Source organism: Ornithorhynchus anatinus, chromosome 2 (assembly GCF_004115215.2).
Source record: "Ornithorhynchus anatinus isolate Pmale09 chromosome 2, mOrnAna1.pri.v4, whole genome shotgun sequence".
In the NCBI taxonomy this organism is placed as follows: domain Eukaryota; kingdom Metazoa; phylum Chordata; class Mammalia; order Monotremata; family Ornithorhynchidae; genus Ornithorhynchus; species Ornithorhynchus anatinus.
This window is the reverse complement of record NC_041729.1, coordinates 95,116,480-95,129,623: the sequence shown is the minus strand read 5'-3', so window position 1 is coordinate 95,129,623 and position 13,144 is coordinate 95,116,480. Positions and strand designations below refer to the sequence as shown.

Sequence of the window (13,144 nt, the reverse complement as noted above, 5' to 3'; positions counted from 1 at the left end):
ACCTTGCACTGCGAGTTTGGGGCATAAAGTGTAAACCCAAATCTATTTAGAAAAGCCCACAAATAGTGAGGGGGTACTGTTTTCCTTACATCTGCTAATGTAAATTCTATTCATAGACTGAAACCTGTGAGTTGCACAATTGGTCTAGGAGAGAATTTGCCTTTGCCCGAAAGTTAAGCTGGCAGAGAGAACCTTGATCGATTAAATGTATTAACATACTCTCGAAGTGATCCTCCAGAGCATGGTCTTGTGTTTTCTTCTTATTTATCTCACGTATAATTAGCTTCTGTAGTGAATGGATTGTCTTCAGAATGGCCACTGGTGGCCCTCCTTATGACAGATGAGGAATTGTGCTTGAGACCAAAAGCTTGTTGTGGGCAGGGAATGTGTTTACCAACTCACCAACTCTGTTGCTTTGTTTTCTCTCAAGTGCCTAGTACAGTGCACTGCACATAGTAAGCATTAAATCCCAGTGGTGGTGATGACGATGGCATGATAGATGTTACTCCCGTTACACAGAGTAAGTGATGATGTAAGAGTCAACATTTTCTCGGAGCAGGCAAATTTTACTTGATCCTCATGCCTTTTTCTGGATTGGGGGTCAAACTCTCGACCTTCCCCTACCTCCCACTTGCTCCAGACCCTTTGAATGGCTCCCACAATGAGAAATTGTATGCTAAATGAGGGGAGGGGAGAGGCCAGCTGAAAAGGAGTCTGCCTGGAAAGAAGTCTGATTCCTGGTGACTCTAACTGCCACTTTGTCCCCACTTAGGAATGTGATATTTTCTTTCTTTTAGAAATGTACATTCAGATTCAATGTGTGGCCGTGGTTGGAAACCCACTCCAGAGCCTTATGATTAACAATGTTGACTCGTAATTTTCCAACATCACCAAAGTGAACCTCTTTGCACTGCTTGAACTGAAGCCTTATTTTAAAGTCTTGACACTTCAATATTTTCAAAGTACACTTAGTATGACTAAGTAATCTGGATAAGTCAGAGGCCCAAAATACTCTTTGCCTGTAATTGAGAAGCTGTGTGGCCTAGTGGTAATCAATCAATCACATTTTTTGAGTGCTTACTATGTGCAGAGCAGTGTTCTGGGAACTCGGGAGAGTATGCTATACTACTTCATACTACTTGGTAGACATGTTTCCTTCCCACAGGGAGCCTTACAGTCTAGAGGAGGAAGTATACATTAATATAAATAGATAAAAAGCACGTGTCTGGGAGTCAGAAGGACCTGTGTTCTGATCCCTGCTCTATCACTTGTCTGCTGTGGAACCTTGAGCAAGTCACTTAATTTTTTTGTTCTTCAGTTCCCTCATCTGTAAAATGGGGATTAAGACTGTAATCCCCCATGTGGGGCATGGACTGTGTTCAATCTGGTTGGTTTGTATCTACCCCAGGGCTTAGTACAGTGCCTGGAACCTAGTAAGTGCATAACAAACACTATTAAAAAAAAAATAACACCTGAAATTCAGGGGTTGACCCAGCCTCAAAAGCAATCATCCACAGTGAGAGTTGAGTCAACTTTTTAATCACTCATTGTGTTTCCAGATGTGACTGTAATTACAAAAGTGCAGTGGAGTAAAAAATTGCTCTAGCGTGTCAAGATTTATTTATTTTTTTAAAGAAGACTTTATAAATTTTGAGCATCACCCTTACAGTGATTGGTCATCTTATAAGAAATTTAGGGCAAAATAGTGGAAACTGTGCCCTTCTTCACATGGATAATGCAGCATGGTTTGAAACATTACTTGTTTTTCTTCTAGGGGCTGGCAAGAAAATTTATAAAAAGTATCCTGAACTGTTTAAACCCAAAGGGCAGGAAAATTCCAAAGTGAAGGGTGCCTATAAAAATGGACCATTCTTCTCATTGGCCTCAGTTCCCACCTGGAAACACCATCACCCTAGGATTTTTAGCATTTGTATGAGAATGGAAGAGCTGTATGAATTTTAAATTGCTTCTCAGTCATGAGACTCACAGTTATGGATTATGTTGGTCTTTCTCTATTTGCAAACAATAGAGGGAAGCAGCATGACCTTAGTGGATAGTTCAGGTCCTAGGAGGCAGAAGGACCTGGGTTTTTAATCCTGCCTCAGGCACTTGTCTGCTGGGTGACCTTGGGCAAGTCACTTCACTTCTCTGGGCCTCAGTTCCCTTATCTGTAAAATGGGGATTAAGACTGTAAACCCCTTATGGGACTTGGACTGTGTCCAACCAGATTATCTACCCCAGTGATTAGTACAGTGCCTGGCACATAGTAAGTGCTAAACAAATACCATTAAAAACAAAACCAAATCATGATATTTCAGCTGTAACTAGGAAATGAGAATGAAGAAGAATATAACACGTGGAGTTTAGGAGCTCAAAAAATCACTCCCATGATAATCCAAGTCTTTTTGGTACAACAGGAAAGCAAGCTTGGGAAAAAAGGAAATGTAGAAACAATGATTTTTAGTCCTCTGATTTTTGTGAAGAAAAACAAATGCTTACTTAGAGGAATTGATTGGGTTTTCAGGGGTGAATGGGTCGGCTTTGGTATCCTGACCAGTGGCGTTACCAACTTCCGGAGTTTGCTTGTCTGGGGGAAAGAAACAAGTAGGACTGTGAAGTGTAAAAATGCTCTGTGGGTTACATTGAATGTTTGGTTCAGCAAGTGATTCATTTTATGATAAAAATGCAGATGTTATTCTCTGGCTTCGGGCAAGCGGTGGCTCCGGACTCAGCCACAGTGTGGGAATTTAGTCTCACCTCACCCTGCTTGATTTTTCTCCCTCAGAAATAGGTGTCTTAGATCCTTCCTGATACTTTACAAGAGCGTTCTGAAGAATAGAAGCTAAATGGTGGCTTGGCTTTTTCCAGTGTAGAGGGTTTAGAGAAAGGGGAGAGGGGTCAGGGGACTGAGTTTCTCTTCTTTAAGTAGAATCTCACTGGCATTATTTTTCTAAATGATCTCCAATCCACAGTACTAATTATTAACAACTATTAGGAGAGCTGATCCTCCTACACTTGCCCAGCAGATGGAACTGTCAGCCTTATTTTGGAACTTGCTGCTTTTGTGCTTTTTTGTTCGTAAAATTGAATGTTTTCATTTATCATATTGTGTTGATTCAGAAAAAAAAAATGTGCGCTCACCTCCATTCTCATTTTATCAATCTCTGACCCATCATTCTGTCCCGTAATTTCATAATGTTGTATTCCTCTAGACTGTAAGCCCATCATGGGTAGGGAACATGTCAACCAACCCTGTTGTATTGTACTCTCCTAAGTGCTTAGCACAGTGCTTTGCACACAAATACTCAATGAATGCCACTGATTGATCAAGGTTTTAATCTGATTATTGTTTGGTTTCTACCATATACATGAATACCTTTTTTAAAAACACACACGTAAAAACGTCCATTTATTTTCACTCCACAGAGGGAGGGAGTGATGCTATATTGTAGCTTTCTTTTGAAAGGATTTTTCTGTAATCATTTGATTTTTATTCCAATTTCCCTCATTTATTAAAAAATCAAGAAATTGGTAGCCAACCTATTTTGTAGCTGTGCCAGCTGGACCTGGCACTGATGCCACATCCTACCTGAAGAGCAGTTCCACCAACTGCAGTTCTCATTCATTCATTCAGTTGTATTTTTTGAGCGCTTCCTGTGTGCAAAGCACCATACTAAGCACTTGGGAGAGTACAGTATAACAATAAATAGACATTTCCTGCCCACAACAAGCTTACAATCTAGAGGGGGAGACAGACGTTATTCTCTCTGAATAAATAAATTACAGATACAGTTTTCCAGCAGTTTTTAATGCCAAAATGCAGTATGGGCTCGCCGACAGTGAGGCAAAGGAGCAATCAGGTCAGTAGCATCGGAGCATCATGGTCCCCTCCCATCTTCATTGGACATAAAGGATAAAAGATGATAGCAGGATTAGCCAAACCGCCGTCTTGTAGTGAGCCAGAGTGGGCCAGCTGTAAGCAAGGAGAACAGAAGAGGAGGATATGCTGAAATAAACCTTAGGACCGCCTGGCCTAGCCTGTGCATTTTGGGCAAAAGCAGCAGGAGACATGTGTACCTTTGTGGGCAGGGAACATGTCTACCGACTCTCTTATACTGTCCACTCCCAAGTGCTTAGTACAGTGCTCTGCACACATTAAGCCCTGAATATATATGATCGATTGATTGACTCTGTGTTGTACTTAGATGTAGGATGATACTCTTAGAATAAAAAGTTTGAGAAGATCTTGTCACCAGAAAAAGGTGAGAAAAATGGTGCTGGGCACTGTGTTAATTATTATTAATATTGATAATTAATAATAATTATTTGTTATATTAAGTGCTATCTTTCTGCCAAGCACTGTACAAAACGCTGGGGTAGGCACAAGATAATCAGGTTGGACACAGGCCTTTTCCCATTCAGGGCTCAGTATAAATGGGAAGGAAAACAAGTATTGAATCCCCATTTTGCATATGAGAAAACGGAGTCACAGAAAGGTAAGTGACTTGCTCAAAGCCACATTCAGAAACCATGTCCTCTGATTTTAGGCCTGTGCTCTTCCAACTAGGAAATGCAACAGTTCAATAAGGGGCGATTTTTAGATCTCTTTGCTGTGGATGAGATTGTGGGTCATTCATCAGTCATTGCTCAACCACTCATAAAATTTTACCATCAGTAGTACCTTCTTTCAGCCCAGGGGACGTTATCTATTTATATAGTTTGGATTGATTTAACTTTCTGAAAGATTGAATTCTGACTTCCTTACCTTTTATAGTGAAATATTTCTCCGTTTAGTTTCATAAGGTGAGAAACGGTCCTTAACAAACTGCTTTAGAGATGTTTTGTTTCCTGTTTTGAAATAAATCATTCATATTTGGTTTCACCTATATTCAGTGGCTTGTGTAGTAATTGGAATTCTTTAAGCATTAAAGAAAAGGATCCTGGGAGAATCTGTAACTTTACAGGAAATGAAAAACCCTTTTAAAATTTTAAACACTATAATGGAAAACAAAGCCATAATTAAAATTGCTTTCTTGATATTTTTCTTACCATAACATTTGGGCATCCTGGACATATATTAACTCAAAAATGTGTGTATTTGCACTGCATTTGCAGTGTGTTTTTTTTTTTTTTAGGTGATGTGGTTTCACACCACCTACCTGAGTGGAAAAATCTGAGAAAAGTTTAATCATCCTTTGGAATTTGAATTGCAGTGACTTTTTAAAAGGTGTATTTTTTTAACTGTAAAATGACTGTGCTTTCTAGTGGCCATGACATAAAATAAGCCCAGGAAACAATGTTAATCTTCATCACTGATGGTATTTATTTAGCGCACAGCACTGTACTAAGCACTTGGGAGAGCAAAAAACAACCTATTTGGTAGGCATGTGTCTTGCCCCAAACGAGCTAGCAGTCTAATTAATACCTTACTAGTTTAGCCGATTTGAGTTCAGACACAAATAGATCCATCAAGGAGGGTGTACTTGTCAGGCCACTGCTGGGGCCACATGTTCCAGGATATCAAACTCTTTGGTCTGTTCTTGTCAGTTCTATCAGATGATCATTTGCTGGTAACTTTGCTCCTATCCCCAGGCATTGATAGCACCTTATTTAAGCAGAATTGCAAATGGGTTTGGACCTGCAAGAAAAAGTGTGTCATGAACTAAGAATTTTCAAGTTGTGAATTTCAATTCTCTTTGTAGGGGTAAGGAGAGGAAGTTGAGAAGCAGCATTCCTAGTGGTTAGAGCACAGGCCTGTGAGTCATAAGGACCTGGGTTCAGATCTGAGCTCCCCCCTTGTCTGCTTTGTGATATTGGGCAGTGACTGCAATTCTCTGTGCCTGTTATCTCATCTGTGAAATGGGGTTAATACTGTGAGCCCTGTTTGGGTCATGGACTGTGTCTTACCTGATTACCTTGTATCTACCCCAGCACTTAGAACAGTGCCTGGCACATAATAAATGCTTAGCAAATATCATTAAAAAAACAAAACAAGAAACCATAAGGCCATTAGCAGGGCTACGACCAGTAGTCTGTGTCCGACACTGGCACAGGATACTTTGAGAACATTGTGATTGTGGCTTCTGTTTCTAGCTGATTCCTGTGATGCCGTTCATTTCCTTATTGCAGACATTCTGTAAAGCTAATAATAGTAATTGTGATATTTGTTAAACATGCGCATGTGCCATGAAATATACAAAGCATAGGATAAATCCATGATAGGTTAGGCAGAGTCCCTGTCCCACTTGGGGCTCACAGTCTAAGCAGGAAAGAGAACAGGTATTTAATTCCCATTGTACAGATGAGGAAACTGAGGCACAGAAAGGTTAAGTGACTCATACAAGGTCACGCAGCAGACATATGGCAGAATCAGTATTATTCATTCAATCATATTTATTGAGAGCTTGCTGTGTGCAGAGCACTGTACTGAGCGCTTGGGAGAGTACAATACAGCAGTAAACAGACACATTCCCTGTCCACATAGAGCTTACAGGCTAGAGGGAACCAAGGTCCCCTGACTCCTGGGCCCACAATCCTTTCTCTGGACCGTGTCACTTTTCTCATTCTCTCAGAAACTCACAAGTTTCACTTCCCACTTTTTGGTGGACAGCTTCCAAATTTACCTCTCTAGCCCTGACCTCTCATCTAATCTGCAGTCATAAATCTCTTGCCTCCAGGACATCTCCCTTTTAATTCAATCAATTAATCTGTGGTATTATTGAGGGCTTATTGGGTGCAGGACACTGTACTAAGTGCTTGAAAGAACTCTCTCCGAACAGGGCACATGTCTACCAACTCTGTAATACTCCCTCAAGGGCTTAGTACACTGCTTTGCATATAGTAAGTGCTCAATATATATGATTGAGAGTAAACTAAAGTTGCTAGACATGTTCCCTGCCCACAAAAAGCAGCAGTGTGGCCCAGTGGATATGGATAAATCATGGGCATGGGAGTCAGAAGGACCGGGGCTCTAATCCCGGCTTCATCACTTGTTTGCCTTGTGACCTTGAGCAAGTCACTTAACTTCTTTGTGCATCAGCTCCCTCTTCTGTAAAATGGGGATTAAGACTGTGAGCCCTGGGCTATGTCCAACCTGATCAACTTGTAGCTATCCCAGTGCTTAGTATAGTGTCTGGTGCTTAACGAACACCACAGAAAAAGCTACAGTCTAGAGGGGAAAGGGATGCTCCACCTGGTTCTAAAATTCAGTGTGTCTAAAAAGAACTAATCAACGGAAACCCTAAACCCACTCTTTTTATTATTTTACATTTATTTTTATGGAATTTGTTAGTAATAATGTTTGTATTTGTTAAGCATGTGCCAAGCACTGTTCTAAGCGCTGGGGTAGATACAAGATAATCAGGTTGGACCAGTCCCTGTCCTACATGGGGCTTTACAGTCTTAATACCCATTTTACAGATGAGGGAACTGAGGCAAAGAAGCTAAGTGACTTGCTCAAGATCACACAGCAGACAACTTGTGGAGTCAGGATTAGAACCCAGGTCTTTTCTGACTCCCAGATCCATACTCAATCCACTAGACCACGCTGCTTCTCTTCCTCCTCACTTTTTTCCATCTTGGCCTGTATTCGTCTCCTTGCTGACTGTGATGCTCACATTCAATCTCCTACTAATTTTTTCATCCGCCTCTCAACTGCTGTCCCTCTAGCCTGTAAACTCGTAGTGGGCAGGGAATGTGTCTACCAAATCTGTTATATTTTATTCTCCCAAACACTTAATATGGTGCTTTGCACACAGTAAGCACTCACTAATTACCATGGATTGATTGTTATCACTGCCTCCAACCCCTTTCTTCTCTAGTATGTCATCTTCTTGAAGAATAGCAGGGCCCATATCTCTCCACTCCTCAAAATCTTCCACTGCCTTTCCGTGACTTTCTACAACAAGAGGAGGCTCTTTACATTTGGCATCATTGATCTCCATCATCTGTCTACCCCTACCACTCCTTGACTATCTTTACTCCTCCCATGCCAATCTTCCATCTGTTCTTTGCCATCAAATATCCAGACTCTATTTCCTTGCTCCCTGCTATTACCTGGCTTGGAGTTCCCTCCCATCTCAAATCCATTGGATTACTATCTCCCCCCAACACAAAGCCCTGCCAGAATCCCACCTTCTCCAACAATCTCCAATTAGTTTCCACTCTGTATAAACCCATCAACCATCTCTTGCTCTCATGTAATTATTCCCACTCACCCTTGGCACTTTTGTATATTTGCAGCTTGGCTTAGTGCAAAGGACAGGGACCTAGGAGTCAGAGGACTGGCTTCTAATCCCAGTTCTGCCACTTGTCTGCTGTGTGACCTTGGGCAAGTCATTTAATTTCTCTGTGTATCATTTACCACATCTGTAAAATGGGGATTAAGACTGTGTCCAACCTTACATCTCCCTGTGAACTTAATTCAGTGCCTGGCACACAGATATTATTTTTGTAATGGTATTCGTTAAGTGCTACTTCATAAACACCATTGGGCCAGGGAGTGTGTCATTTCTTTGTTTTTTCCTTCTCGAGCATTTAATGTAGTGCATTGCATCCTGTGAACCCTGCTTTTACTGCTGCTATTATGTCCCTTCCTTGACATCCATCCTTATGGTTAGAAATATTAAGGGATGGAAGCATCTAATACCCTACCTTTTCTCCCTCTGGCAGTTCATTATGAACCCCTATCCATGTAAGAAGGAGCAAGTGAAGAATCTAGCAGGGTAGAAAAGAATAACTACAGAAACAGGGGACACCAGATAAAGCAGCACCAAGCATGAAATCACATTTGCATGGGCCTTCCTTCACTCCCCCACCCCCCTGCATCTCCCACTCCCCATCCCATTCCATCCTTTTGCTGAAACAGATGTCCTGCCTGAATCCTTTCACAGCTCTCCCTTCCATCCTTCCTCACTCTTCCTTCTATCAAGAAGATCCTTCTGGTTGTGTGAGAAACAGCATGGCATAGTGGATTAATAATGTTGGTATTTGTTAAGCGCTTACTATGTGCCGAGCACTGTTCTAAGCGCTGGGGTAGACATAGGGGAATCAGGTTGTCCCACGTGGGGCTCACAGTCTTAATCCCCATTTTACAGATGAGGGAACTGAGGCACAGAGAAGTTAAGTGACTTGCCCACAGTCACACAGCCAACAAGTGGCAGAGCTGGGATTCAAACTCATGAGCCCTGACTCCAAAGCCCATGCTCTTTCCCCTGAGCCACGCTGCTTCTCCATGGATTTACCATGGGCCTGGGAGTCAGAAGACCTGGGTTCCGATCCCAGATCTGCCACTTACTTCCTGTGTGACTTTGGGCAAGTTACTTAACTTCTACGTACCTCAGTCTCCTGATCGGTAGAATGGGCATTCAATACCCGTTCTCCCCCATACTTAGACTGTGAGCCTCATGTGGGAGCTGGTTATCTTGTCTCTACACCAGTGCTTAGTACAGTGCTTGGCACATAGTAAGTGCCTAGTAAATACCACAATAATAATAATAATTTATGCACGGCAGTGTTTGGAGCCACGTAGTTCAGAATACTTCATGGATAATACAAGTAAATCACTGCTGAACAAGTATCTCCTTGCTCACTGTTTTATTGCAGGTCATTTAGGAAATCCAAAGAAGAGGGGAAAGAGCCTTGTGGAGGCAAAGACACTATGCTTTAATATATATGTCTTGTCTAAACTGAGCTGTAGTGTGCCTGATTGGCTCTGTTGTTTTGTTTTTTTGTTTCTTCTTCTTTAAGAATACTGGGCTTCAGCTTAGAACCTGCTGCTTTGTGTGTTTTTTCCAAAAGTGTAGTGAAGATGTGACACTTTGAAGCTAGGGAGAAAAGTTGTGTAGACCAATCTGAAGAGCCTGGTTCTGGTTTCTTTTTGATGATACAGTGCTTTTAAGGTGATTGCACGTCAGAAGAAGTCTTTGAATGGACTCAACAAATACTGGTGATCGTCACAAATGTCAGTTGTATTTCATTACATCCTGCCTTATTCTGATGTCTTCTCCACAGTTCAGGGTGAATGAATTTGGAGCTCTGGAAGTGATCACTGATGAGACGGAGATGGAAAGTGTTAAAAAAGCCACAGCCACTACCACATGGATGGTACCAACTGCACAAGAAGGTCAGAAAGAGCTTCTCTGGGGTTGATTTTAGTTTTCTGATGTGAAAGTTGTCAAATTGTCAGCCACTGAGAAAATCAGCCATTGGTTTTGAAAGATGCTGAGAAAAGTTGGAATTTTCGGTGATATTCCTGATATAATGATGATTATGATGGTACTAGTTAAGTGCTTACTACTTGTTAAGCACTTACTACATGCCAAGCACTGTTCTAAGTGCTGGAGTAGATGCAAATTAATTAAGTTGGACATATCCTGTCCCACATAGTGCTCATGTGTTTTCTTTAGTAATAAAAGAAGTGGAATTAGTTCTGATGTTTTAGGATCCCTGTAGCCTTGTTTTCCTAATGGCAGGACTCCTTAGCAGAAGAGAAAGTGGAAGGGATGCAATTACCCAGCTAATTTTGTGATGGACAGCTGACTGTCTGGTATCCAGATAACTCAAGCAAAAGCAGGTTTGGAGTCAGATATTTGGCCAATTGCAGCTGTTTAGAACCAACCTTCAGATCTCAGCATGGCAGTTTTCTGGTGAAGTTGGGCTATACAGCAGACTAATGACACCATGCCACTGCTCCTAGACCTACTCTAATAGAGGTTATTCTTTAGGTTATTTGTGTATTTTTAGAACATCCTCAAATCTGATTGGGATTACGTGTTAATTTGCAAATTAATGAGATAATTCAGCTCCGAAAGTATCCTTTATGATCATCTTCTACCACAGTAACTGGTCCTATTCCCCATTGAATTTTTCATTAAAACCTTGGGTTATAGCCACCAACCATTCAGGGCATGTCTGTCCTTAACCCAAGATATTTTGGTCATGAAGACTGAGTAGTACATTAGTCATGCTCATCTCCCAGTCCTGCCTCAGGATTACTTGATGTCACCATATTGTCCCTAGTAATGTTGAGTTTTATAGATTTTTTTCCCACTCCCACCTCCCCATCCTCGCTTCTCCCACCTCCCCATCCTCGCTTCCTCTACAGGGCTGCCACCGTCAGGTAAGACTGACTGGGGCAGGGCAGGGAGGCCTGGATATAAACTGGGCCATTTGAGAAGTGCTTCAGGAAAGACTCCTCAAGCATCTGCCACCTTACCTCCCCAAGCCTAACCTAGGTTTACCAAGGCGAGTTGCACTGAATGGCAAAGAACCCCATTGTGTTGGATTGAAAGCGCCTGTGCTATTGAACTGTAACTAACATAACCAGAATAATGCAAACAGTGGCCACCAAATTCTGTAAAATGTGCCTATGTTGTACAGCACATTCACTTAGCATAAATCAGACAAAACTTTTTTTTAATGGTATTTGTTAAGTACTTTCTATGTGTCAAACACTATTCTAAACACTGGGCTAGGTACACGTTAATTAGGTCAGACACAGTTCCTGTCCCACATAAGACTCACTCTCTAATTCGGAGGGGAAACAGGTGTTTCTGTTTTATAGTTGAGGAAACTGAGGCCTAGAGAAGTGAAGTGACTTCCTCAAGGTCACCCAGCAAGCAATTGGAAGAGCAGGAATTAGAATCCAGGTCCTCTGATTCCCAGCCTTGTACTTTCTCCACTAGGCCAGGCTGTATTTCAGCAGCTTTCAAAATGCACTCTTAGTAAGACAATTGCTAATCCATCTGAATGCCCCCAACCTCAGATTGTAGAACGAATAATAATGATAATTGCAGTATTTGTTAAACACTTACTTTGTGCCAGACTCTCTACTAAGCAGCGGGGTGGTTACAAGCAAATCGGATTGGACACAGTGGGACTCAGTCCCTATCCCCGTTTTACAGATGAGGTAACTGAGGCACAGAGAAGTGAAGTTATTTGTCCAAGGTCCCACAGCAGACAAGTGATGGAACCAGTATTAGAATCTATGACCTTCTGACTCCCAGGCCCATGCTCTGTTGACTGCATCATGCTGCTTTTCCAGCTTCTTGATTCAAGGATAGCATAGTGGCACTGTGTTCAAGAGCAAGTGAGCTCGTTGTGGGCAGGAATGTGTCAGTTTGTTGTTATGTTGTACACTCCCAAGCACTTAGTACAGTGCTTTGCACACTGTAAGCACTTCATAAATATGACTGAATGAATGGAAGTGTTACTATTTCCAATTTGCAGAGGTCATAAATAAGAAATAGATGAATTAGGCAGATTAATCACATTATTTTTGCTGAAAACTAGGATGTGAGACATCTCTCAGGGTCACACCTGCAGAGTTTCCAGTACTCTACCAGTCTCGCCAAAGGGAGGGAGAGTCAAGCAGGCCTGTCCTTTCCATTCCTAGCTTGGGCAGTGACTAGCGAGTGGAAGGCAATATGCTTCAAGTCAAAACTCACCTGTGCTGGGTAGCAGCGGCATGGGGGAGAGTTGAAGGTGGAGACTCCGGTTTATTGTGCTGAAGGTGTCAATAGTAAACCGCTCTGTATTTTTCCAAGAAAACTCTATGGATACACTACCAGAACAATTGCAGATGGAAATGGGGTGTTCTGGGAGAGATGTATCTATGGCGACACTAGGGTCAGACATGACTCGACAGCATAAGACAACAAAAACAGGATGTCAAGGCACCCTTCCCCGCTTGCATACCTTCCCCTCTTCTCTCACACTGTGAGAGTGACGAGTTTGAGGAGAGAAGAAATTTGGGGTCAAAGTGTTTACACAAATTACAGAATCCTAAGGAGCCTAACTAAACCTAGTGTGTTCCGGCCTGAGAAATAATACTGCCATGTATATGTAGAACACTTTTATCTTTCCAGAGCACTTTCACATCAATTACTTCAGGTCATTCATTCATTCAGTCATATTTTCTGAGCACTTACGGTGTGCTGAACAATATACTAAGTGCTTGGGAAAGTACAGCCAAGTAATAAACAGTGACATTCCCTTACCACATCGAGCTTACAGTCTAGAGTGGGGAGACAGAGCTCAATACAAATAAATGAAATGATAGATATGTACATAAGTCCTGTGGGGCTTGGAGGGGGTAAGAGCAAAGGGAGCAAGTCAGAGTGACAGAGAAGGGAGTGGGAGATAA

At 41.9% G+C, this 13,144-nt stretch overlaps 1 protein-coding gene across 2 annotated transcripts in view; it reads left to right on the top strand.

Annotated features, from left to right (window-relative positions):
• The window catches only part of L3MBTL3 (L3MBTL histone methyl-lysine binding protein 3), a 147,251-nt gene that overhangs the window by 39,174 nt on the left and 94,933 nt on the right, over nucleotides 1–13,144 (top strand). For both annotated transcript variants that reach the window (XM_029057559.2, XM_029057561.2), the window contains exon 3: nucleotides 10,012–10,123. In XM_029057559.2, the coding sequence (XP_028913392.1) occupies nucleotides 10,012–10,123 (112 nt within the window). The remainder of the gene's footprint in view (nucleotides 1–10,011; nucleotides 10,124–13,144) is intronic.